The sequence below is a fragment of the Oxyura jamaicensis genome, chromosome 6, assembly GCF_011077185.1.
Source record: "Oxyura jamaicensis isolate SHBP4307 breed ruddy duck chromosome 6, BPBGC_Ojam_1.0, whole genome shotgun sequence".
NCBI lineage: Eukaryota > Metazoa > Chordata > Aves > Anseriformes > Anatidae > Oxyura > Oxyura jamaicensis.
The window spans coordinates 27,940,341-27,967,929 of NC_048898.1; the positions used below are offsets into that span (position 1 = coordinate 27,940,341).

The 27,589-nt window shown below is 39.9% G+C and overlaps 1 protein-coding gene and 1 long non-coding RNA gene across 8 annotated transcripts in view; both read left to right on the plus strand.

Annotated features, from left to right (window-relative positions):
* The window catches only part of LOC118169048, a 47,467-nt gene extending 39,596 nt beyond the window's left edge, over positions 1-7,871 (plus strand). Inside the window, exons 6-10 of the long non-coding RNA XR_004751900.1 lie at positions 674-1,144; positions 1,512-1,727; positions 4,150-6,440; positions 6,738-7,533; positions 7,581-7,871. This is a non-coding gene — a long non-coding RNA (uncharacterized LOC118169048). The remainder of the gene's footprint in view (positions 1-673; positions 1,145-1,511; positions 1,728-4,149; positions 6,441-6,737; positions 7,534-7,580) is intronic.
* A 9,778-nt stretch (positions 7,872-17,649) lies between these two features.
* ATRNL1 (attractin like 1) overlaps positions 17,650-27,589 on the plus strand; it is a 489,972-nt gene continuing 480,032 nt past the window's right edge. For 3 of the 7 annotated variants that reach the window (XM_035329977.1, XM_035329983.1, XM_035329984.1), the window contains exon 1: positions 17,652-18,451. In XM_035329977.1, coding sequence (XP_035185868.1) covers positions 18,150-18,451 — 302 coding nt within the window. In that variant the 5' untranslated portion in view covers positions 17,652-18,149. Of the gene's footprint in view, positions 18,452-27,589 lie in introns of all 7 variants that reach the window. The other 4 variants (XM_035329979.1, XM_035329982.1, XM_035329978.1 and 1 more) reach the window with 2 other exon arrangements.

The following is a 27,589-nucleotide window of genomic DNA, read 5'->3' on the forward strand; positions in this document are numbered from 1 at the left end:
TTGTGTGCACGTTCCTTTACAGAGCTCCAGCCTTCTGGGCTCCTTCATTTACAGTTAATTTAAACAGGTAACTTCACAGCTGTTCAGACCAGTGATTTCTTGCCCTACCCTGTTCAAGAAAAGTGCAGAGCTAGAGAAGATACTAAAACCTCTGAGTGCAGGTCCCTATCTCTGATCATGCTCAGAGGTTGAGACTGCAGTTCTTCCTCCTCCCCTCTTCTGTACACAGTTTCTGCTTGCTCCTTTCTGTTTCATGCCTTGAAAGAGACAGTTACTTTTATGTTCCCATGCTGGGATTGCAGAACCATGGAAAAACATTGCTACCAGTAAAATATGTGTAACTGTTTTCAAAATGTTGGCGGGAGCCAAGAGGCACTATCAAAGCCTTTGCAGAGGCATCAAGCCAACTTCTCGGATTACATTGTTTATAATCTCTCTTGGGTTATTTCCCAGTAATTTAGAAAATGTGTGACTGTTTTTGTATCTGAAAGGAGTTTGTCCAGCCTTAAAGCGAGAATATAAGATCTGTACAAAAAAAGGCTGTGTGTCACAACAGGCAGTCTGTAGGGTTCTGAAGGGCTGTAGCACTTCTTTTACTGAAGATAGTTCAACCATCTTCTGAATTACACTTTCTTTTTTCTTTCTTTCTTCTTCCCCCCCCCTCTCCTTGTAGCATAGTTCTGAGCTGCATGATCAAGCCAGGCTTTGTTCCACGCTACTGCTTCCAAAACTGCTGACACAGCAGACGTGAGAATACAGGTTCAGAGAATCACGAAGGGATAAATGGGCAAATTTGCTCGGTGCTTGTTGTTGCAGAAGTCTTTGTGCTGAGCATTTATTCTCCAGTGGTTAGAAGGGACAAGCCCAGCTCAACTGGTACTTTGTTAAAAAGAATTTCCTGTAGACTGCACTGAAAGTGGATACTTCATGCTATTCATTAAAGCTCAGTGATAAAGCTCAGATTTCTGGTTCCAAACCCAACGAAAGCAGGTACCAATGTTCAATGCCCATACCTAATATACTGGCTTGTGAGATACCAGAATCCTGATTCAAGAAGACAGAAGATCACTGGCAGGAACAGAAGAAAATGAGTCTAGAAAAGAAAAAGCTGTCTTGAGAAGATTCAATTTTCATTGTTAAACCAGTAGGTTGCATTTTTAATATCCGACCTTGGTATTTTTTCCTCCTCTATTAGAAAGAAGTTCATAACAAGTTCACACCTTTTAATCTAAGAAAAATGAACAGACCTCCCATTGTTGAAAACTTGCTGTACAAACAGCAGAATTATTCAGACTTGCAGGAATAATTTCATTACAGGGGTTCTTCTGAGATGCTTTTTTCATTAGAAGAAATTGTGATTTTCTCCCCATACAACACAAAACCTTTGGCATTTTTATAACGTGTAATAAAATAATCACTACCATTGGGCTTGCTACACATTTTTCATTGTAATCTAATTATGGGAGATGAAGTAGCTCTTTTTTTTTTTTTTTTTTTTTTTTTTCTTCCAGACTAAAAGGTGACTTTGAAGAAGAAGATAAACTTTCCACACTGGTGATGGATTCTTTTTCCTGCTATTTTGATTAAAAATGAAGCTGAAAATCTTTTAAAGCTTTAGAGACAGAATTCCTTCAGCAAACAAGAGAATGAGAAGAGCGTCAGGTAGCGGTGTGAACTTCTGCATTGCCTTGAATATGTGCTGCTCTGTGGAAGAACCGTTTCTAGAAGTAAGTGGCATTTGTCCCCAAAGTCTTGTTAAGCCTAGGTGCTTCACTTGTTGTTCCAATTATGTTTTGTTTTCTTTTCTTTTGACTAATGTCCAAGAAAAATTAAAGTGAATCCTAAATTCAGCGGCCAACTAGATAGGAACTGCTAAAATCAGTGCTGAATCTGAGACAAACATTAGCTCCATATGCAGTCACCAGGCTGATGTGCTAAGGCACTGAGATCCCAGGATGCAAATTATAAGAATGAGCTGCTGTGCTGTCTCTTTGGAAGACAGAACCCCAGTTTCAGTACTTATGCTTCCAGAATGTCATTTAGCTTTTGAAGATAACTTGGAAAAGCCCACTACTACAGGCCTAGCCTGCTGTGATGCAGCATGAGGGATTCTCAATGTCTGTGCTTGTACTTTGTTGCTCTACCTAATACATCCCTTTCTAGAAGAGGTCATGTATGCTTCGGGAGAACTGGATCTCTGGCAAAGGAACAGAGTTAGAAAATGCCAGAATGTTACTGACCTTAATCTAGATTTGCAATAACTTTTCTGGAGTATTTTGTGATATTCTTTTGTCACCTGAGCTAGTTCCAAATGAGCACTAGAACATCTATAGTTTGTACTTCAGAATTTGTCCGGGAGACCTACAAGGAAGGAACAATGCATTCAGCTGAGGGGTGATGCAGAGAAGAGTAAGTAATAAGGAGTTCTGTTGAGATCTTTACTACCATTTAGTATTTCATGTATACTTACTTAGTGATGTAGTTGACACCAAGACCAACCTTTCATTTGTAGGACTGGAGAGTTCAATGCTCACTAAACCAAGAAGTCTCCAGAGTCATTAGATAATGAGTACCTTTTAAGATGTGTGTTGTCAAATACATTTCAAGGTAACATTATATAAAGAAAATAATGCAAACAACAGGAAGAACTGAAAAGCATTTGCATAGAAATGGTCTCAGTCAGTCATGATGTCCTAATTTGTGTCTATGTTTTAGGATGTTATGATGATTCCAGGACCAATTACCATATTAATTTTATGAAAATAATAGAAATGTACTGATTTAGTGCATTGCTCTCTTAAACGAGTCATAAGAAAAGATTTATCTCAGTTATCCAGTGGTAAAAATTATATTACTCCATTTCTTCATCTTTAGTGCATGTGGTAACACAGAAAAATCACTTGCAAAGTGCTTTATATCAAGGGAATTCCAGTCCACAGTGAAGGAATGCACATTAAAATCATGAAAAAATGTAACTTAACATGATTCACAAAATGAAGTAGTGTTTATGAATGCTAAAGTGTGTTACTGTTACACAACTATGTGCTAGTGAATTATGCATACACATTAAAAGGGAACATGCTTAACATCGGAACTAGAAAAAATCTGTATTATAGTTGGATTTACCACTGTTGGTCAAATACACACACACATACACACACACACACATGTAAAAGGAAAGGGAAAGTTAAATAATAAACTTCATTTTGCCTTAGAAGCAATTCTCTTTCAGTAAAATGGAACAACTGTGAACGCAGCTTTTGGAGCAGAGATGTAAGAAATGGTTGAGACCAGTCAGAGGTCTAGAAAACATGAACTCTGAAGAAAGATTTTATGAACTAGGATCCTTTTAGATTAAAAAAAAGAGAAGGCAAGGGCTACGTGACCTCCCTTCCAGCTTTATATTTCTATGGTAATAAAAGGACCTGAAAGAGGATCACTGCATCCAAAGACATAATCCTACCCTTCAGTAAATGAAAATAATTCCTGTATAAATGTTGAACTGTCACATATCCTGAGGACTTCTGTAAAGAACTAAGGGGACATCAAGGGGACATCAGTGTCCTTTTAGTCCCAAAATGGACAGGAAATCATCTTGCATAGGATGGCAGGATTATGGTTATATACAGGAGAGTGGAGTGTTAGTTAAACTGTTGCTCTCGCTAGATTCTACTGTTTTATTATTTTATTTATAAATATTTAGCTAATAGATCAGATGATGTTTGGAACTGTATGGTATTAAGCAAGTAAACAAATATATTTTTTTAAACTGTGGGTGGTAAATGTGTTTACAAAAATCTTCACAAGGAGCACCTGGCAACCTCAGCAGGTCTTGACAACATAACTTGCTAGTGAGACACTTAATCAATAGTATACACGAGCTATATGCCATATGGTCATATACTTTTCACTATGATGATAAATGGTATTTTAGCTTATGAAAGTCATCTTTATAAAATTGAAACAATTCCTGCAAGCAATCAAATAAAAGGTGGAGAAAGGTGAACTCATTCAAAACTGGTATAAGCTAACTGGGTAATTCTCTGTTCACTGTTCTCCAAATAGTCTGTGATAACATTCTTGGGTTGTTTTTATTTTTCCCTTTGTATACAGCTGTACAGAGATGCACCTTTTCTTTTGTGAGAATAGGTAGGCACCAGAGGGAGAAGATGGATGGAAGATAGGGTGCATTACAAAGGCTGTTCAAGGTTTGGAAATTAAAGGTAAGGGAAATGCTGTAACCAGACATATAGAAAATCAGTGATTGAATGAAGACTAGAATTTCAGCCTCTTGATGCCTTGTGTAGTGTTTCACCTCTGCCATCATTTCTGAGAAACCAGTCCTGTTTATCTTCAGTTATTTCTTGACTATGCTTGCTACTCTGCACTTCCATCCTGTCCAATGCAGTAGAGAGTAAGCAGTACAGCACGCTTTAAATAGATGCTTTTTCAGACTATGTTCACATTTAGTTTTTTTGTTTTGTTTTGTTTTGTTTTGTTTTTTAATATAGCAGGAACACTGGAAACACTGAGCATGTGAAATTGTTAATATTTTCAGTTGATTAGATGAAAGAAATATCTGGTTCTGGTTCTATTTTAGAGAAATAGTGCAATGAGCAAAAGAGCAATGCACTTTGTCTTTTGGACAATTGCTCTGAAGACTTGTATAAATCTGACACATTTCTTGTATTTTTTTAATTTCATTCTTGAGATTCTGCTTGGGAAGGAGTAGTTTTAAAAATTCATTATTTTTTGATTGCAAGCTGGATGTCAGCCAACTAAATTTTTGAATTTGAAAGAAAATGCAGCATCAGCTTCTCCGGAACTATAATGGAATGAAACCCTCCAAGCACTCATTAAAAGGGCTTCTGACGTCTAGCAAAATTAGAAGAGGTGTAAATCACTGAAATACCATATGTGGATTTGAAATGGAATACTTAATTCTGGAGAACCAGAACCTAAGGCTATGGGAAAATTTAACTACACCAGCATAATATTTTGATGATGGAAAGCGTAATACCATTACAAAGGCTTTATGTTTAATTTTAAAAAATGTTTACAGGGGGAATCTCCATTGATATCTAAATTGCTATCTGGCATATAGGCAAATGCTTGAGGAGTTTAATAACTTTCCTCCACTGAAGATTTTCTAAGTGATTTACAAATATTATTGGAAAAGTCTGACTGTAAAAGCTTGATAATAATTATTTATTCCCTTAGCTTCCTTCTGATGATTTTATGTCCCTTGATACTGCCCATGTCAGAGAAGTTTGCTATTGCTCCTTGGTCACTCCAGGATGGAGTTGGTTCCATTGTGGGACAGAAGGGACCAGGGACTATGAAACAGCTTGCCTTTGATTTTCAACGTATTCAAAATGCGACTGGAAAATGCCATTTTTTCCCCCCCAATAATGTAACAGTAGTAGCATCACTAAATATTTCTGCTCCTGTTGTTTCCACTGACCCTTGTTAGGAATGGGGCTTCATTATTCTGGTGCCATGCAAATTTCAAAGGAAGAATGCCTGCCCTGAAGTGTTTGTACACTTGGAGAGCAAACAGGCATAATGAAAGTGATGTGAGTGCATTACATGAACAAAAAAGAGGAGAACTGGTCTCACTTTGTTATACATTAAGGGCTTTCTATTGTTGTATTTAAGGAATTCAATTTTAATCCCTTTTGACTCTATGTGGAATATGACTTTGTGAGATCATATAGTTTATCACATGGTTTTCCATTTTTTTAAGTCATCAGGCTGTGATTCAGTATGGTGTTGCCCTTGTGAAAGCAGGCAAGGATTCATTTCAGATGCAGCAAAAGTGTAACTGCCTCAACATAAAAACCTGTTTAAACAGAAAATCATTTTTATTTTCTTGTTTATATTGCATATAAGAATGGAATACTTCTGTACAGCAACATACTTCATTGTGATGGGATGGATGAACAGAGTTTGATTGCTCAAAGAGAGAGATGTGTTCATCTCTTTCAGCCAGACAAGGTGGGTCTTGGGAATTACATTTTAAGAGGAATGGTGCTGAAGGCAAGGGAGAGATCATGTGAGAAAACCTGCATTTGAGGAAATCTTATGCAGAATTTCAAATTTATTGACTTACGAATAAAGACATTCTTCAGAAAAGGAATGAGCTTTGAAAGACTCAGGATATGCAGCACTGTGCTGAGAATAAGGAAGAGATTTGGTCCCTTCTCATTGTTCTCTGGAGTGGGGAAGCAGAGCAGTGTGTTGGGATCAAAGGATGCCTGGTAATTTATTTTGTGTCCTTTTCTACAGCTACTTTGATATCCAGCATAAGCTGAAATGAATAACATTCATTTCTTGAGGAAAATGTGGTGCATTTGAAAACCAGTGTTCAAATGAGCAATAATCCAGACTGGCTTCCTTTGTGTTATCCAAAGCAGCAGCGTCTTCAGCTTGAGATAAGGGTAGGAAGACTGCTTAATTTCAAAGGTTTTCACTTTTATCTTGGACTGGGAAATCTGAATACTTTAATGGGTTTAGGTTTTTAATTTAATTCCAGGTTGCTCATCATTTCACCTTTCAGCTGGGCTGTAGAGATAATTCAATCATATTTCCCTTGACAAGCCATCTGAATTACGCGTGTATTTCTCTGCATACGTGAAAGTCAGCAACCATAATAGAGAGCATGACAGACTCTTCTGCAGTCCCTCTTTTTTTGTCCCTTAATTTTGGGACCGTTTTGGTCTTCTTTCATACTGCAGATGTCCTCTGACTCAGGCACATGACAGACAGGCCTTGGATGAAGCTATAATCTTGTACTTCCCCATAGACATCATGCCAGAAGGTTCAGAAGTAAGGCCAGAGAGAAGTTAGCCAGCAAGAAAAGAATCTAATCTGCCCAAACAACGTATCTGGGGAGGTTTGTGGAGTGAGGGCTCTATTTTTGCCCAGATTTCAAAGTAATATAATCTGTTCACATATTTGTTCCCCTCCATAACTGTTTTTTTACAATTACATATTTTATTTTTATTATTATTATTTTTTTAGACCTATCCGCTTGCTACCTAGCAACATGTAATCAGATTTTATGACTCAAATACGTGAAAACTGAGGACGGTGATCAAGAAAGAGGAGGGTTATCACCAAATGGGTTATCAAGAAAGACACAAATAAGAGATAGTAGTTTCTTAAATACACATTTGCACTTATGGCCTTTTCCTCTCAATTCCCAGACTGTAGTACCTAAGAAGTTTATTCTCTTTAATTGTAGACAACAAAAATATGCTGAAAGCTCAGTCTAAGCCTACCCTGCAAATGACAAGCTGTCATTCTGCTTGTATAATTTTCTGACATTCTTCAGAGAGATGTGGGCATCTGTTTTTGCCCTCACAGGAAACATCCATATTGTCTGCTATTTATAAAATTGTCATTCATTTTGTATTTGTATTCATATGCAACCTTGGACATCAAACGGACTTTTTATTCAAGGCATTTATGGTGCCTTACTGGAGATTGTCCCTCTCAGCTGGGGAAGTATCACCAGGATCTTAGTGCTTTGTATAGGCAGCTTCTACAATAAGGTGTCTATATAGGTGAGAAGTGAGTTAAACAAAAAAAAAGGCTGCTGTAGTTACAGAACTTAAGAAGTATGCTAATAATGTTTGAGCGTGCGTGTGCATGTGTGTTCATGTTGAGATAACCCACCAAACCATACGATATTAGGACCATGTCAGACTACTGCAGTGATGGGTGATGTAGGCAACACAGTATAATTTTGTAAGGCATTCATGCTGGTCATATCCTTTACATGATATCTCCATACTACGCTGCATTGATAGAACCATGAATGCTAACAACAGAATTAAATAAGTAAAAAAAAAAAGAATGCAACTTATTTTCTGTTTCAGTTTGGTTTGGTTTCAAAGTAATCCAGATATTGCAAAATGAAAGCAGTAGGTGAAATGCTGGGGAACTTTTATTTTAAAATCCACCTATACTATTATTTAAAAATAAAGGTAGACTGGACTGTTAAAACAACAGCTTAACAGTATAGAAGAAAAACTCCTCTTTCAAATATAAAAAGTGTTTGTCATTAATTATCATCAGAAGAGTTTTATAAGCTCTGTTTTACTATGTGACATTTTCCTTTAGGGTGGGTACACTGAACTTCTCATGTAGAAGTGAGGAGTAATTTGTCGAATTTCTTTTAGTCCCGGATAACTTCCAACTGCCCTTAACACAACAACAACATCAAAAACAAATGAACAAAACCCACCAAAGAACAAAAAAGATAAATGAAGACAGACCAAATTTGGAAATGATAGAAAAAAAAGTATTTAAGTTGACAAAAACAGTGAAGGAAGTGAACACATGAGTCAGATTGAAACTTAAGGTAAAACTTTATAACCTGTCTTATATTATAGTAGCTCTTCAGTCAGTAAATTATTCAAAGAAAGTTTATTACAAATTATTTTTGGCAGTGTAATTAGACATTTGAATTATTTGAACAGATGGAAAATGGTTTGGCCCAAATTATGTTTTTTTCTCACTTTGTTTTCTGGTAAATGACACAACAGTCTTCTCATAGTCTGGAAAAATGAAGGAATGAGAGAAAATACAGAAGCACAAAACACAGTAAATTTAATTATACAGCTGTGTAAAAAAAGTCTTGGGAAATAACAGTGCTTCCACAGTGTTTCAATGAGATTTTTTTTTTGATCCTTCCTATTCTCAGACTTTCTTTTAGCCTGGAGATATTCATCTTCATGGCACAACAGAATTATTTGTAAGTAGTGGTATAACCAATCCGGAATGTTACCTATAACTTCGTGGCTCTCCATTGTGATACTGACAAATATTAACAACTTTTCTTGGATATGATGAAACCACAAAAGTACTCCATAAGGTGTAATTAAAAATGGTATTTTGTAATCTTGTTTTGAACTTCTTTTTAATATTTAGTGTGGCCATGTACAGCTTTGACAGAAGTAGACTGATACATGGAATTAATTTCAGCGGGCTGTATGTGTGCCTTACCTTGTAATGACAATGGACAGTTGAAGTCAATGGGGCTGGGATGGGCACCTGTGACAATGAAACTCCACTGTCTTTGCTTTGAGCTTGTGAAATCATTTTTGGGGGACTTAGATAAGAAAAGCATCAGTAAGAAATCGAGAGATTGGAGAGCAAAAAAGGATCAAAACCAAGAGACAATCTGTTGTGGTGCGGTATAATCCTTGTGGAAAACAGTAGCCTTCTGATATGTACCCCTGTAGAAGTTATTAGTATTTCAAGCACAGATCTGTCCCATTTGAATCGAATGTGAATATTATCATGGAACTTGTGACTTGTTCTGTGCTTCAGCATTTTATTTTTATTTTATTTTGCCCTGTTTGTGCTATTTCATTACACTCATCATCATATGTGTGTCCTTATTTCTGCTTTTTATGGTTTTCTTTTGGATTTTCAGATCGTTTAAAGAGTTCTTGATGCAATCATGTTAATTTTTGCTGTACTTCTAATCTCTCCTTGCTGTTAGGATAATTTGCTGTTGTGCCCTTATCTTGCGTATTTCTTTTTTCCTTATCTCTTCTTAGATACTTGCATTTCCCTGAGCTATTTGAAGTCCATTACCCTTATTTTGTTATTTGCAATTTAAACGAAGAGTGGAAGACTTATCATTTTTATGATCTCTCTCACTTGAATTAACTTCCACTTTAAGATTCTCAACCATTTCCTCTGAAAGAATTTGAATTAAATCTAAAATAGCTACTTTCTGTGTAATTTCCTCCACTTCGTGAAAGAAAAATACAGTAGCTAGCATGTTCAAAGAATTGAATAGACAATCTATGTCCTACTGTCCTATTTGTCCTACAATCTATGTCCTACTGTTTTTTCCAGCAGATCCCAGTTGGTTATACTCCCATCTAACCACTAGGTCCTGCAATTTAGGTATTTGTTGCTTCTGCCCTTTCGATGTCTCCAGTAGCTGTTATATTGAAAATCCTTCTTGATCAGAAAATCTTTGGTTTATACCCATAATTAAGATAATTTTATTCTTATTCTCTTGCATATTTTAACTGGTATTCAGTAAATCTTCTTATCACTTTTTGCTAGACTTGAGAACGAAACACACCCTTTAGAAGCCACAACACCTGACTTTTCCTATGTCTGTTCTTCCAGGTTATGCTGTGCCTTTCTGCATCGACATTCACTGCTGTTTACCGAACCCCGTTGCTGTAACATCTAATGTGTCAAGACCATAATGTCTAGGTAGTTACCCCCCAGACTGCTGTATCTGTGGTTCTGTATTTCAGATGTTTGATGGGTCACTTTGTGTTCTCCCTTTCCTCTTGTGATGTGTGTCCACCCTCAAATTGTGCAGCCAGATGTCACCCTGGGCATGGTCTACCACTACTTCAAACTGCAGACATAGAAGGTATTACTTTGTATCTTCAGGAAAATTAATCTATTAAGCCAATTAAATAACTGCTTCTGTGCTTGTCAAAATATTATATTTATACATGAGAACTATTCTTTCAAATTACTGAAAATAATTTCATTGAATTAACGCAATATGCCATTTAGATTCCTGGCATATAATGCCTGTTTCAAAACTAATACTTAGGGAAAAAATTAATCTACTCAGTTTTTTTTTGACATCTCTGTAGAAGACAAGACGAGGATCAATACATGCACAGCCTCTCATTTTCCCCAATTTTATGTAAATTAAAGGGAAAAAAATGTGAATCATTTTATTGCATTATGCCTACTACAATCACTGGTTCATTTTCTTTGTTGCAGCCTACTTGATGCACTTGTTTTTCCTTTTTTTGGAAGTATTGCTTTCCCAAGTTTAATCACCCAGATATTCAAGTGTTAGCTGAGTACACACAGAAGCGTATGTATTTTTAACTACTTTAAAAAGAACCAACAGGAAAAATTCACTAAGCTCCAAAAGTAGTACTTGAAAAGGAAATAAATCTTTTAGCAAAAACAAATGATTTCTCTGCAGTGTTCAAACAAAAAAAAAAAAGAAAACTTAAGCATTCTAGTGGTCATTGCAGTGCTGTTGTTAGATATTTTTAAAAAGAAAAAGTAATAAAACAACGTGAGTTAATATTGAAATGGAACCACTAAGGTTAGGTAATATCAATCCAGAGGAGCTTAACTGTGATATAAATATGAAGATGAAAAGTTTATTAATCAGAATACTTATTGTACGGTTGATTTAACAGTTACCCAACATTTTGTGATTTTTTTTTTCAGAGATAGAATTTGTCAGCCTGAAAATATGGGCTGAGAAGTCATGCTTTAGCAGCATTGGAAGAAATCAGTGTAGTAGGTATGAAGCGCTTGGGTAAAGAATAATGTGATGAAGAAAAACTAGAAAGCCATTATTAATAGTAAATGTAATCTTCCTAAGCCTTGCAAATAAAAAATAGTGGATAAGAGGAAATTTGATCATATGGTTTTGTTTTGATTTTCAAAATATTTTAGTAAGCCTTTTTCCAACATCATTCAGCAAACTAGCCTTATCCAGGAAAACATGAAAAACTGTGCTAAATTCTGAAGGAGGATTGTAAATCCCAGTAAAGGTAATGGATTTTCATTAACAGTCAAACACATTTTTCAGCATTTTGCTGAAACTTATGAATAAAGGGAACAAATAAAGAAATAAAGGTAGCAGTGGCACGAATCCTAAAGATAATTTCCTGATTTAGAAAGGAACGAGATAAAATAACTCAAAGTAAATGCTTCCTCAGCTAGAAAAATTCTAATAGCTGTGTCCCTTTGGGATCATTAAGGGTATTGGATAAATTCAGTATACCTACTAATGATGTGTTAGAAAGGTTGAATTGTGAGATGCAGCTTTGCTGACAAAGAAAAATGCTCTAGCTTAGTCAAGATTAAGCAGGATTGTGAGAAACTCCAGAAGGAATAGCAGTGAAAATGAAATGCAACAGAACAGATATAGAAAAATTCTCAGAAGAAAGGACACTTGCAATGGAAAATACAAGTGTTTTCCAGATAATTTGTAATATATTCCAGATAATTTGGAATATATTGCAGGATGCCTCAAGGTTTCAGTGTGGAATGCAGTTACACGTCTCTCAGGGGAAAGTGTAAGCCAGACATCTACATTTTTTTTTTTTTTTAAATAAAAAAAATAATCAAAGAATTGTAGTAAGGGTCAAGATCAATGTTGATGTAGGAGAATCATAATAACTGTCAAGAAATGCCAATTTCTTAACATTGTATTCTTCCTACTCTCAAAACCTTTCTGTTAACACATTTTAGATCTAGTCTCTTAACACCGGGTAGGTACGCATAGCTTTGTGACCAAACTGCATAAAGTCTGGAACACAATAATAAAGTTGCCTTGGGTGAGCCAGCAAATTAATTTTGCTTATGAAGTGTAACTTATAAAGCAGTTTCACAGAGCTGATTGAAGGATGGGTATTCACTTGAGAGATAATTGAAGAAATATTCAGAATAGAAGTATTCTCATGGCTTCATTGCTGGAAAAAAAAGAAGGTATTTAAACCTAGTTTCTGTGAGACTTAATCCTAAAAATGTGAAAGCATGAAAGATGCATATCAATCATGAAGAGCAGGGCTTGAAATGATCACTAAGACCGAACCTGGCTACCAACTGCCTTTATAGATGTTTCTATTTGACATTAGCTTGAGATTTTGTATGACCTTAAAGTCTTTTCTGTAACTTGCTGGTTCTCCTTGAGAACTTATGAAATCTGCAGGGGAGTATCAACCAGTACTGTATCTCATGAACAGGTCAAATGAGCGTTTGACTTTCCCATATATACTTGTCACAGGACACTGATGGCTTCAGGTGTAATTGCTCCCCTCTGACTGATTCAGCTGCTGAACTAATCAATGAATTTACATTAATTTTCTTAAAGTCCGAAACTTCAAAACATGCTTTTTCTTTCTTCCCCATCTGAATTAAAAATGTAAAGAAGGTCACTTTTTGTCATTGCTGATAGAATTTAGGTTTTGCCTGGCTTCTCTCTCTCTTTTTTTTTTTTTTTTTCCCTGAAGTTTCTTTCATCTTTACACAAACCAGAAGACTAAGTGTAATTTACTCTTGATGCAAATCTGCTGTTTAACATAGCTGTTTAAAAATTGTAATTTCATTTTTTCCCAACGACAAAATTCTGCAAAGGAACAATTATTTCAGAAAAAGTCTGACTATTTTTTTGTATAATAGATTTTACGCATTAACTTATGCACGTGGATGAAAATATAGAACTGATCTTAATTTGCTTTTCTCCAGATATTTTTGATAAAACATCATAAACATTATTTTTCTCCTTTGTTCCTAAGTTCTTTCTGAGTCTAGTAAGCTTTCTACAGCTTTTGCTGGTTTTGTTGTTTTGCAGTTTGCTTGCCAATACTTATTGAAGATGATGGTAACAAACCTGACTCACTGCTGTGGCAAAAAAAAACAAGCATGGGTGATAACAAAGTTGAGATTTTCTATCAAGGTTTCATGTTAGATGGGTTCCAATGAGTCTTCTGTGAATTTCATTTCTGTCTAAATTAAAAAAGAGTAGAGAAGGAAAGACATATTTTTAAGCTTACAAAAGTGATGCCTCCCAAGATCTGGCTTACTGGTTAAGACAAATAAGAACAGAAAATTGTAACATGCATTATTCTCTTAGCTCTAGAATCTGCTGAGTAGGGATAAATTTCTTTTACCTCATGGAAGAGACTGATGGTTTTCATAGTGTCAGAAAGGCTTAGAGTGGCTCAGGTGCCTCAGTATCATTCAATGAAAAATTAGCATGGGATTTAGGAAAACAACAAAAAAAGTCTAATATTGTCCATCCAAGGTGTTATGTGCGTATTTGGAAAGAAAAGGGAAAGTCTGTACCCCCACTCTACTTGTAAGGTTCATTAAGAAGCCTGTACACTGCACACTACAAAGCCTGTGCGCTGCCCCAGTATGTTGAGCTAGAACAGCTCTTGAAACTTCACGCTGGTGTAATACCTCTGCTACATGCTAATTTTACCAATATGTCACAAGGTGGGCTCAGATCTAAAAACTCCTGGAAGCAGTGCAGAGCTTGGCCCCTTTTACTTACTGAGTCTGATAGTGTCTGTCCCAAGGAAAAGGGCTTGGAAAATATATATATATATTTTTTCTCCTAATATCCCTGCAAAGTGGTCGACCACAAAGGCAGTATTTTTTCTCCCTCGTCTATTCAGCCAGTTGTATAGTTCTCAGCATCACTGCAAAATCACGTCTGCACGATATACCCTAAATAGGACTAAGCATCCTTTTTGAGATATTCTCTGCAGCAAGGCCTGATTGGTATCAGCCTGTAGGACAGGGGAAGCTGAACAGGGAAGTGTGTGTGTGTGTGTGCGTGTGTAGAGAAGGCGAACGGATTCTGCTGTGTTCTTGTCCTCAGGGTCCTGCAGAAATACTGAAAAAAATGAAGACATCTGTCTCTGAGGGCTTTTTCCCTTTATCCGTTCCGCCATGCCTCACAACAGCAACCATATAGATCTTTAAATACACTTAAAGCTGTTTTGCTGATGAACACAAATGTCTCAGTATTTTTGAACGCTAGCGCTTAGGTTTTGATGGTAATAGCTAACAATATGATGAAAATATTCTTGAAAGGTTTTGTTTGCTGTCCCTTTTACTTTACTATTCTATTTTGTATTCTCATTACCTGTTTTTATCCAGTGACTTAAAACTTTTGAAGAGTTATTCAGATGCTTTTAAGTTGTTAATTCTACGAAAGATTTTTAGTATTCTAGCCCTTCAGAAGTGTAAATGTTTTCTATGTCAAGAACCGGAGGGATGAAGGGTGTAAAATGTTACACTTCCAAGAAAAGCGGAACTTACAGATATGCATGTAACGATGAAAGGATTGACAGATCTGACTTGTCTCAGCCAGATCTGCTAACTTCATCTGATGTAAAAAAAAATCCCATCAAATGAGGACAGAAGAGAACCAATATTGGCATTTGTACATCATTCATTTCCCAAGGTTATGAAATGTCTAATGCATCGATGTGATGTACAACAGCCAAAAGGTTTGCATTTCTTCATTTTCATAGCTTGTTACTTTTTAGCCAGGAGATATCTATACAAGGTTTCCCCCTTGCTATTCTAAATCTAGAAGCCTTTATAATTGTGTTTAAGCTTTTAGATAGGATTGTTTAAGCAGTAAGAGTACTGTCATACTATTCTCTGAACCATTCTAGTACATTTCTGATGGCCTGTTTGTGCTTTTGTTCTAGCTTCATGGAACAACCATACCCGATATAGGTTTACATTTCTCTTGTTTTTCATTTTAGTTTTTATGTATTTATAACTGAAGAAGAAGTTTGTCATTTAATGGACAAATGCACACTGATTGTTGTGCTTTTGTAACCTTTTGCCTGATTAAGGATTTCTGCCTGGTTAAGGATTGCTGCAAGCCTAGCTTTGCTTTTCATGTTGATTTTTACAGTCTTGGCTGACTTCTGTAGATCTGAAGCAAAATCTTTATTCAGGCTGAGAAAAAGATGGTGCATGCTTTAGAACTTTTTTGGTTGGTATAAAGGAATTGAGAAAGTGGAGGAGGAATGTATCTTCCTGCCATGTTAAGCAAGAAAAAATTGTTGCAAGTGTTTCTGAGATTAAAGAGTAGTCCTGAACTGACATTGTATCTTGGAGTAGAATCTTGTATTAACTGTGTTTCTGGTCTCATAATGTTATTTAACAGTGGACAGTTGTTCAGCAGCCTTAATCACATGTAATATTGCACAATTAGCAGACTGTTCAGCAAAGGCTTCAGTCTCAGCATTTTTTCATAAAATATAAAGCAGCAACAAAATTTCCATTTCCTCTCATTGCATGAACTCAACAATTCATTACAAAACACACACAAAGAGATGCTTAATAGCTAAGAAATGTGTCTGATCCAGAACAATGAAATGACCTATCTCAGCTCTGTTAGGAAGACAATGTACAGACTCCTGGACTGAGAGCGGCTGTGGTCCTCCTGACAGCCTTCGGAACAAAACTGGATGAATCGCTTTTCACCTCTGCTTCACCACAAGCAATTTCACCACAAGCAATTTCAGGTGTTCCCTTAATTAAGATTGTAAAGTGCATGAGGCAAAGATTGTTCCTCTGTAGAGACTTTGGTTGGACTCCTACGTCACACGAAGTACAAGTAGATACTGATGGGTTTTGTTGTGCTCCTTACTATAGTACTGATGTACATTGATTTTTATTGGAAATTCCGGTGAGGATTGAAGTGTATACTTAGAAAAACAGGTCAGTCTGTCAGGCTAAACCACAGCCCACCAAGCAGTTCCTCTCACACCAAGGGTGAGAGCTGCAGGAACTGGGAAAGTGTTGATCTGGAGACAGGTCCAACACAGGTCACTTCAGACCTGCCAGTTTTGAAACACCAGCAGCAGATGAAATTAAATACCTTCCGTTATCTTGTTGCAATAGAGACATCATGTCATAAATACTCAATTTCAGTGTTACGAGAAAGTTTCAGAGGTTTTGATTGCTAATGTCTTCTTTATTGCTAGACAGCGAGGCTCATTATTATTTTCTGATTATAGAAACATGTTATAGCAAAGTTGAAAAAAAAACCACAGGCTATGTAAGGCACATTTTGCAGAAAAAAAAAGGGGCAATTTTATTACAATTATTACTTCTGTGCTGCTCTGGTTATAGAGGTGGGAACTTTTGTTCCTGGTCACGGGCTGTAAGTGGAAGGCAACCTCTTGAACTGTGGAATGAGAAGATGGAGTGATTTGTAGGAAGGCAAGAACTTCTGAACAAGCTGTGACATCTCTCCTCCTGACCGTGACGATTTTAAAGAAAACTGCCTGTGAAATTTGCAGGGCTGGGGGTCAGTACCGAGGCAGGTAAGGGGCCGGGGGTGCCCCCGGGGCTCTGTGTCGGCCGGGGGGGAAGGGGTGTCAGGCGGCGGCGGGGAGAAGCCCCGAGCTGGGGGCTCCCCTTCCCAAGGGACCCAGGGTCCCACCACAAAACCCAAACGGGAGCAAAGCTGGAAGGGGTCCGGCGGCCTCCGAGGTCCCGGCGGCTGCTGCCTTTGTGAGGGGGAGCGCAGAGGAAGGGGGTTGGGGGGGCGGGGGGGGTGGAGAGACGTGGAACGAGGGGGGCAAGCCGTCGCTGTGCCATTTCACGCAACCCCCCCGTTATTATTATATATATATATATATATTGTAGCGTGTGTGGGAGAGGTTTGCGAGGTTTCAGGCGCAGGTGGCTGTGGCTGGAGCTGCCGGGGTGCCGCTGCCCCGGCTCCGCGCTGAGCCGGCGGTGGTCGCCGTCCCCCTCAAACCACCACCGCCAGACCCCCCCCCCCGAGCCCCCTCCCGCCGCCTCCGAGGGCTCGTCGGCGGGTGCCAGCTCCGAGCAGCCCGAGGAGAGCGGGGGGTTTAGCCCGGGCTTGCGGCTCCGAGCGGAGATTACAATTAGCCTTTAAAAATGGCTGCTTGGAAGCTGTCAGCCGGGACGCGGCGGGGCCGCTAACTCTCCTCATCCCCTCACAGCCTCCCGCCTTTCATCCCCGCGGGGGTAACTACGGAGAGGGGTGTGTGTGTGTCTCAGAGCCCCCTGATCTTTCCCCAGCTGCCTCCCCCCGGTGCGGGGCTGCCGTAGCGGCCCCGGGGCCCGGCCGCCCTCGCTGAGTGGCGAGAGGACGGCGGCGGCCCCCGCCTCCCCGCGCTCCTCCTCGCCGCTGCCTGCGTGTGTGCCGCGGGCGGCGGGGCTACGAAGGAGAAGGGGGAGGCTGGGGCTACATGGTGGAGGGTGGCGTGTGTGTGTGTGTGTCTGTGGTAGAGAAGGGGGGACGCGTCTGGCGAGGAGAAAGCCCAAGGTCAAGAGGCAGCTCTCCTCCTCCATGGAAGAAGACGGCAGCGATGAGCCGTGAGGAGGACGAAGAGGAGAAGGGATGGATGGCTGAGGGCTGCCGGGCTTCCCCGCGGGAGTGAGGAGACGGCGCCGAAGGGGCCGGAGGAGACAGTGCCGGGGTCGGGAGGAGGGAGGAGAGGAAGGCCAGGAGGAAGCGGGGGGTTTGAATCTCCCTGCCCGGATCGTTTCTCCCTCAGGGGAAGCTCCTGACGCGGCGCTGCCCCAGCTGCAAGCCCTCCGCGCCTCGGCCCATGGCCCCCGCGGCGAGGATGGAGCCGGGCGGCGCCCTGAGGAGAGCGGGGGCTGCCCCCGCGCCCCCCGGGGCCGGGAGCCCTTTCCCCTCCGCCTGCTGCTGCTGCTTCTCCTCGCTCCTGGATGTGAACAGCTGGCTGCTCTTCTATGCCTTCTTGTACCTGGCCCTCTACGCCCAGGTGTCCCAATCCAAGTCCTGCGACAAAATCTCCTGCTTCTCGGGTCATTGTGTCAACTCCACCTGCGTCTGCGACCAGGGCTGGGTGGGAGACCAGTGCCAACACTGCCAGGGCAGGTTCAAGTAAGTCTCTGCGTGTTACCGGTCTCTTTCCCTCCTCACAAGACCAGTGCTAGCTCTTTTCTTGCTGTTATCACCTGCCCGCGTTTTCCCGTTGTTATCCCCCCCTCCATGTGTCTGCTGTGATGTTGTTTCTGCCCGGTGGAAGCGTGTGACAGAAGTTAGGGATGAAATGGGCCCCTCCACCTCACGTTCCCTCCCTCAAAGGATACAGGACGCCGTCCTCGGGTGGAAAACTGTACCCGGCGGTGTGTGGCTGGAAATAGGCTGCTCCGTGCCAGGGGAACCGACACGAGGAGCAATCGGCCTGGAGCTGTGTCGCTGCTGTCCCTTCTGGAAGCGTCATGGAAATGGCATGGGTACTTCATGAGGCTGCCCGGCGAGCAAAAATTACTGGTGGCTGTGAATGACTTTTATCCTTCTGGAAAGTGACAGTCATTTGCTCATTTTAGTCTTTTTCCTTTTTCTCGTGTTTTACCCAAGTTTGGGCACATTGAGGGTGACATAAATATAACAGTTACTGAAACGTACACCACAAGTGATGAGGTTTGCAGGAGAGGCGGTGGGTGGTATGAATGTAAAACCTCTTTGCCAAGGAGTGAGTGGTTAGTGATGCTGGAGCTACCCTCTCATTCTTAAAAGTGGATGTGATACCGAGTCATTGATCAGTGAGACAAAACCGTACACTGACACTTGCTTTTCCCTGTGTAGTTGAAGAGAAGACTTAATTTATAGGGCTGTCACTTTCCCCCGCCCCCTTTGGTATCAGGGTAAAGACTGGCAGTGAAAAATGCTGTTGCAGCTAACAGTTTGCTGTTATTTCGCTATATAACCTTGGACAGGACATCTCATTTCATTCTCTTGCAAAACACCACTTAACAGCAGGAAAAGCAGGAACTCCGTTTATTAAGTATATTGATGTCTGCAGCTGGAAACTGTCCTAATATTTAGCTAAAACAGTCTATTGGTGAGGCTGTATCTTACAGAATTCAAATTCTGTCTTTGGAAAGGTTAAAGTTGCCTATTCTAAAACGTGTTTGTGAGGACTGAAATCAAGCTATGCCTTTTAAGTGTTCAATTTGTGTATTTAATCACTCATTCCTAAATAAAGGCAAGGTAAATCAAATAACGTGGTAGCTTGGGAAGTTGAGGAGTAGCTGGCACGCAGACATGTTAGCTGAAACAATGCACATGCTGCAGAGAGCAGCAGTTCACCGGTACTACTTGGTGGGTTTCTCCGTCAGGGAGACTGTAACTGAGTCGTAAAGGAAATAGAAGGCAAACAGATACATCCCGTCTGCATGTGAACTTGGTGATAATCTTGCTCATCATAATCTTGGTCATCAGCTACCTGCAAGTATTGAGGGCACAGAGCTGGCCTGTGCCCTGGCACAGTGGGCAAATGCTGTGGGGATTGCGTGGGGAGAGAGGCCCAGGTGAATCTTCTTTGTGTGTGCTGGGCGGCAGCAGGCAGGCTAGCAGAGCATTTCCGTGCTGTAAAGAGATTACTGGTAGCCTTTATCTCGACACCAAGCACAACACTGCAAGGGCTGAAGGAAATTTTCATCTCTTAAATTTCCAAACTTTTTGTTAGCGTATGCTCCGAATGGTTTCTAGAGCCTTTAGCAAGCCCTTAAAGGTAGATCCTTGATTACTTGTTAAAACGTTTATATTTCTTGACATTGTTTGTATTTTTGAGTGAACTTAACGAGCGGAGGAGGCATGGTGGTTGCATTTTCTTAGCTCACTTCTGGTGGAAAGTTAATAATCCATCCCCACCTAGAGGAAGTTCTGCTGGAGTGTTGAAGGGGCACCTCGTCTGCGCTCAGCTAATGCAGGGTTAATCGGTGTGCCTTTGGGAGCTTTGGAGAAATCAGAATAGATTTCTCAACTCTTCTGTATTCTTTCATGATTATTTTTAGAAATGACAGTGGTGCTTGCATTCAGATTTTTGTCAGAGAGCCTTTTTCTGTCACATTGGAAGCCTGTTTTTTGCTGAGGACGCTTTCAATACCAGTATCTTTGATAGCTCATCTTTAATCTTATAAGCAAAATATAGTCTGCCGTGAAAAATAAGCGTTCTGAGTTCTAATGCTTTCCAAGCCCCGCGAGCTGGGGATGGTATGAAATATGTTAATGCTTGCTGCGATGCGAGCAGCAGCTCAGAGTGGCTGTGTTTTGAATCTTGAAAATTCAGAAGGGTGTCGAATGGTTGATGAGCCAAGTCTCCGTGTTTACGGAAGAGTTGGAAAATGAATGTCAGTCTACCTTATGGCCCGATGATTGAAGAGCTTTCTGACTGCTGTAGTTATTGCTGTCCTAACTTATTATCATGGAACTTTTGTATATTGTTTCCCTTTGTCTGTGAAGGGTGAGTATCTGCTTTATGCTCAAGTAGCCATGGCTGGATTTTTGCAGCTGTCGGACTCTTACTTGACCGATTATGTAGGATGTGCATCACCATGGAGTGGTTGCTTCTTGCAGGAAGAATTATTATGAAAAGTGCTTCAGAAAATAGAAAGATTGAAAAATATGCTTGGCTATTATAGCTACATTAAGAATTATGTATTGTAGGTATGATGCACACTGATGTTACTGGAACATTGTGTATTCTAAATATTTCTATTATTTCATACTTTCAGCAGTTTGAAGTTCCTGGGTGTGCCTATATCATGCAAAATTAAAAATGATTTTTTAGTGACCTAAATTGGACAGTGTAAAGCCTGTTTTCTGACACTAGATCAACTGAGGAAAAAAATTTTTAAGGGCAAGCTTAAGCATAGCAAAATAAATGGGTCTTTATTCTTCTTCATATAAATCAAATTGTGGTTATTTTTCCTCTTCTGGGAATGAGTGACTTGCATTAGCAAACATGAGGAACATTACTGTAAGAGAAATACTCTACCTAGGGGCAGCTTGGGACCATTAATTCTTTTGTGACAGATATGTAGCAGTTTTGCTTTTCCTTTTATTACTTTCCTAGACTGAGAAATAACAGCATAGTAGAGAGACATCAAAAATAATTGATCAATCTTAGTAAGCAGGTGTCAAAATTAATTGACAATACTACAGTAACCTTGCATTTCCCCTGCAGAGCTTCTGAGTAAGTAGAATACTTTGCAAATGGATGAAAGAAGGGTGGATGGAGGAAAAAAAGAGTGAAAAGGCTTTCCAGCACTATTTCATTACTTTTATGTATCAACTCTTGCATTTAATCCTTCTGTTGTGAAGTTTGTGATAACTCTGGTTTGATATAACCAGACTAGTGGTGGTTTCGCTGTGTGGCATTCACACCTTCTTAGGAGGGGCTGGGCATCGTCTCTGCCTGGTGGTCAATTACCCTCTGCTCAAAAAGGCTGTCTGAATGCAATGCTGCCTTATTTCCTTTTGTTTAAAACACTTTTTTCCTTGTGTTCTGACATTATTATGATTTGTACCAAAATTAAAAAGGGAAATTTAAATGTAGAAAGCAAGAACAAAGAATTCTGTTTGCCTGTGTGCTGGAGGTGAAAGGCAAGAAGGCGAAAGGGGAGCAGGGCCTGGTTTTTATAGCAAGGAGCCTCAAACAGCTCTGTTCTCAAGATGTTAAGAAAAACACAAGCATAAAAGCACAATGCTGAGTTCTATTTTCACCTGGTCATTTTACAGTAGTGTGTTTACTTTTTTTTTAAAGCAGTAATATTCTTTAGAAGTTTTTGTGACTAAACATGGCTGTCCCCAAATACTGTACTCTTAATATTACTTGAATTTTTCCTACACCATTATGAAAGCAAAAATCCTTTCTATGGTATATATTTTCTTCGACTTATAAATAAATAAATAGCACTTCGAGGCCTGGATTGGAAAACACTTCTCCCTTTGGATCTGATCATGTTCTAAGGAATATTGGAAGTGACTGTTAGGTTCACGCATGAAAAAAACAAAAAACAACAAAACCCCAAACCTGCAGGTAGGTTGCTAACAGTTCTACTGTATAAATATTTCCAGTATAGGGCCCATTTATTTAAAACAAACAAACCCTAAAGCTAACAAACAAAGAAGACCCAAGTATGTTAATGCTTGGTAGCTGCTTTCTTCCGAAATGAAATTGCCAGCAGTTGTCAGATCCACCAGAACAGAATTACCCTGCTCTGTAGTACTTGGCAGCTGCAGCTCTGATGTTGCAGATGCTAATGGCTTTGCATATTGCAGTCAATCCAGACTTCAGATCATACTCACTTTCTGATCTTTCTGCTTCTGTTTTCCTTCCACCACTTTCCTGAGCGAGGTCCAAATTTTTGGGATGCCTGAGTGAGAGATTTTGCTTTCCTCGTGGGCAGTGGTGATGTACTAATGCTTTAGTCTCGCTCTGCTTTGTTTGAAGACTCTGTTTCTCAAACTTGTTGAACTTGTCACCTACGTGTGACTTCTGTGCCTCTGTGGACTGCTGTGGGCAGCGCGAGGCAGCGCCCAGCCTCCTGCGTAGGAGAGGATGTGGTTGTTCTGGCCATGGGTGATGTTTACACCCATCCCTTCCTGCAGAAGGGGTGTTACCGCTGGGCAGTGCAAACCTGTTGCTGGCTGCTCCTCTCTCCCATTTCACCTTTCTACAGAGAATATCAGCTCTTCCCCTTGGCCTGTAAGGCACTTAACAGCTGCAGTTTAAGAAGGATAATTGGAAAAGTACAAACACTTTTTTAAAAGAGAAGTGTTTGCTTGTCTTTGAAAACTGCCAGTTACTGGGAACAGCTCCTGTAGATTCTCTTCAGTGGTGTGGGGAGGCAAAACCCCAGAAACTTAGCTGTGCCTCGGTTCCAGGAGTCTCAGGTGCATTGATTAGCAGGTAGCCCAGGTGCCTTATGGCCAGAGTGACCTGGAGAATAGCTGAGAGAAAATGGAGAGTTTGGGCCTGAAGCCAGGTCAGGAAGCCCTCTGATAAGGTAGGAATTGGTGTCTAGCAGCTACACATTCAAGTGTTCCATACCATTTCAGGCCAAATAAGCTTTAGCCTACCTAATTAAGTTTTATTAAGTTATAATTTTATGTGCAGCACATGCTTTTCTGACCTTGCTACAGTGAAATTGTGAGAAACAAAATGACTGCAGCTGCTACTTGGAGGCATGGTGAGGAAAATACTTCTATTGTACAGTCAGCTCCCTCTCTTCTAGTAAGCTCTATCTGCAGCTGAAACATTTGCTGAAAACCTGGCCTCGATTATCTTTTGCTGAGGGATAGGCTTTTGTTACAGGTACAGGAAGGTTGAGGTTGAAGGTATGTAAGTATAAGGTTGAGCTAAAGTGATTTATCTTAACAAAAGTAAGAAAATGACCTTTGCGTGTTGAGCCCTGGTCATAAATTAGTGAAAAATCCAAGCATGTTCCTAGATGCCTCCTGTAATTAGCAGGGCTTTGATGTTCCTGCGTGCTTCCTCTGAACTGCCTCATGGGCATGTGGTGACATTGTCGTAGGCAAAAGTCTGGCAGCAGGGTAATGCAACGGTTTCTTCTGCTCAGAGAGCAGTAAATGGCTGATTAAAGAACAACATCGTGCCAAACTGCATCTTAACAGCAGGAGGAATAGAAGATCATTAGTTCTGGGGAAAAATAACCCTGATCTTTTGTATAGATTTTTTTTTTGTTATTTTCCCAAAGAAATAAAAATGCATTTTTTAACTCTGTACCATACTACCTTGCCAATTATTGGCCAGTTTGTCACTTGTGCTTCCATGCATGCAACATATCTCTAATAATTTAACAGAATTTTCTTCCTGTTAATCCCTTTCTTGAGATGTTGCAGGGTCTGTGTTAGGAGCAGTGCTCCTTCCTTTTTCTTTCCCTCCTAATCCCTTAAAATGACTTTCTTGTAGTTCAGCGCATATTTTGTGAAAGGAGACAGCAATTGGGAAGGAGGAAGCTGGGTTAACACAGCATTGCTTCTATGGGCAGTAAAGATAATACAACTTAGCACTTCCTAATGTATTCCTAGGCTTTTCTCTCTTACTCGGTGGGCTCTGGAGTGGCTGAGAGTGCAGTTCTGGTTGTGAGGTTTCAGGGGAATTCTTGTGTTTGGAAAGCCAGGTAGTTAGGGGTTTGTTTTTGCTGTGTGTGTTCACTGGGGATGCCCGCTCATTGTGGATAAGACCACAACACTTTTCCCTGATGCTGCAATATTAGAAAAGCTGCTTGAACTGGTCCTTGTGTCTGTTTTGTTGTGTGTTTGTTTTCCATTTTCAATACCCTTTTTTATTACGTGCTGGAGTGAGACCATATCACCAAAAGGAAAACAGTTGTTTCAGGAGTAGAGAGATGTAAGATGGAAAGAGAACAGTACTCTGCCTTGGTAATGCTGTTCTGGGCAACTCTTTGGCTATATTTGCAATCATATCGAGCTTTTATGGAAGCATAAAAGCATACATGCAAGCATATATGGAGCTTTTAAAGTTTTTTTAAAAAAATGGTTCTTTTCCTTATTAGAGATGTGTTGCAGTTAGATACAAATCAGAGGAAGAAGCAAAATGGAACACTTTCAGATTTTTTTTTTCTTCCAACACCAGAACTAGGTGGTAAACTTAAATTAACAATGGAAACTCTTCTTTCTTCCTACAATCCATAATGAAACTGTAGAGCTTATTGACAGAGGATGTGGACAGAAGCAACTATGAGCAAGACACATTGTGACTGGGGCCGTGCTGTTGAAGTTCCAGGCTCAGTGCTGAACCTGGTGGTTGTTATAGGAGGGCCGTTGTACTTGTCAATGTAATTTTCTAATTTCAACCTTAACTAAACTTTGCAAGTATGACGTTGAGTTTGCCTTTCCTGCTTGTGTGGCTGGATGTACAAAAGAGTGGATATGTTCACTGCTATAAAGTGTGCAGTGTCTCAGGTGATGTGCAGCTGAAGGCCAGCATCCAGTGTCCTGTTTCTATTGACAGTGTGAACTTAATGTAGGGTGGTTTTGTTCTATAAATCCAACTTAATTAGATTCAATTCTGCTTACCTATACATGCATTCTACAACCTTATGTACGTTTCTTCTTTGCTCAACAGAATGTTTATTCTGGTAGTTTTACTTATTTATATTGTCTTGCAAAAGAAATGAAGCTTTTAATACTATTCAGTGCATATGCCCCTACCTTTGAACTTGTTGGTCAGTTTGTTTTCATGGTGAATGGCACTGGAACAGAAGGCAAAGACTGTCTTTGTGTATTTGATAATGCACAGGTATCTGTTGTCGTATGTAATGATGCAGACTGTACCAGGTAGGTGAGCACCTTTGAGAACATCCCCTTTAATCTTCTTTTTAGGTATCTAGTTGTTACGAAGGAAGACTGGGCATATTGATCTATTCGATTAGTGAACCTCCAGAGGCAACGTTCATATTGCACTTCTAAATTACCTCCTGCATGTTCTCCTTAATTTCTAGAGCTCCTATACAAGATTCTAGCTTCTTCAAAGACAAAACAATTTCCAAATACAAGAACCTTCACAACTTGAATGTTAAAAAGGTGTCAAATTTTCTTATTCCAGGTGAAGTCCTTAGTATGATCTAAAACTCTGAATTCTGCTGTCTGCAAGACTTGTGCAAGCAAAGTGTCCTTAAATTGCTGAAATAATAAAGTTGTTTAAGAAATGAACTTTAGAAAAATCTACAATTTCATGTTTAACTGCAGCCACTTCATCCTTCCCACTTCTCCTTGGCTGAATCTTTCTGCTTCTTTTGTAAGCATCAGTCTTCCTGCTGAGAGTTGAAAAATACCAACAGGAACACCTCTTCCCACTGCCCAAGGGAGGCAGCACAATGGGGAAAGGAAACTGTCCCTTCTAGAAACAGTACAGATTTCTTTTGCCTTAATTTGAATGTGGGACAACGTCCCCATTAAACTGGCACAACGTCCATCATACGTGGTAAAATCCTGAGTCAGCCTACCAGTTGCAAAACTGCCTTGGTCATTAGCAAGACCTGTATCTAGTTCAAGACATGCACGTAATTAGTCTTACCAAAGTCAGTGGAATTGTGTGTATAAACTAATACCTTTGAAATGCCTTTTTATAAGCCAACATGTGAATGTCTATGTAATTAAACTATTGGGAATATTATGATTTTATCTTTGTAAAATGTGGTTGCTGTTTTTGTTTAAATTTTTATTCTAGTCGTGATGCTCTGCAAAACATTTCTTCCAAGGTGAATTATTCTCTGCATGTATTAAAATTTTAGAATAAATTGATAGCTCATGATAAAGGGATTTTGAATTTGTAAGGAATGCATTTTTATTCAAGTTGTGTTTTAGAAAGTGGAAGCACAAGCCATACAAGCATATTAAACTTCTCTTAGAAGCCAAACCATCTGCACTGAGAGGTGTTTGTTTGAAGGAATTGTCCTTCTGGAGGAAAAAGAAGAGTTTTCTATTACGGCGTGGTTTTTGTTTTTGTTTAGTACTTCATATTTTAATGTTTTCTCTGGGTTTTTGTAGACAGCACCAGAAACAAGCACTCTGATTACCTGTTCTGGCAGCTTGCTTTACGTAGGCTGTGGAGTAGCTCTGACTTAGTTCCTGTCTGAGCAGAACATATGCTTCAGAAAAGCGGCTGATTATGTCTGAAAACACTTCTAGTGATTGAAAGCCCATTACAGACCTCTCAAAACTCTTCCACTGCTTGATATTCCTCCCCATTTCCTATAACCAGCAAAACCAAGTGCATAATCCCCCTAAATCCAGGAAACCCACCCCAGCTATGCTGTGTGGTGCTTGGCTGCGGGGCTGCACGTGTGTGTTGTGCTGGGGATGGAGCTATGGTCTCTTGAAAACATCCCTCCTCCCCTGAGCAATAGGAAACTGCTGATGTGCCAAGTCCATCCCTGTGTGCAAGCCTGCGACCGTCCACAGGTTTGGATCCAGTACAAGTTACCAAGGGGCTCATGGATGCTGGAGCCTGGTTTGTCTGCAGGCTGAGCAGTTCGGAGCTTGGCCCAGTGATGGTAGGAATGGGGCTGATGATTCTGCCAGCCCCAGAGCCTGCTTGCCGTTGCTAGGGATGTGTGAAAAACTCAGTTGCCTTGCACGGGCACAAAGGTTGTCTGTAAATAATGTGTAAATGCCTGTACAAACTATAGCTTTTAATATTTGTAATTTAATTTGGCAAATGCCAAATGCACACGCTGTGCA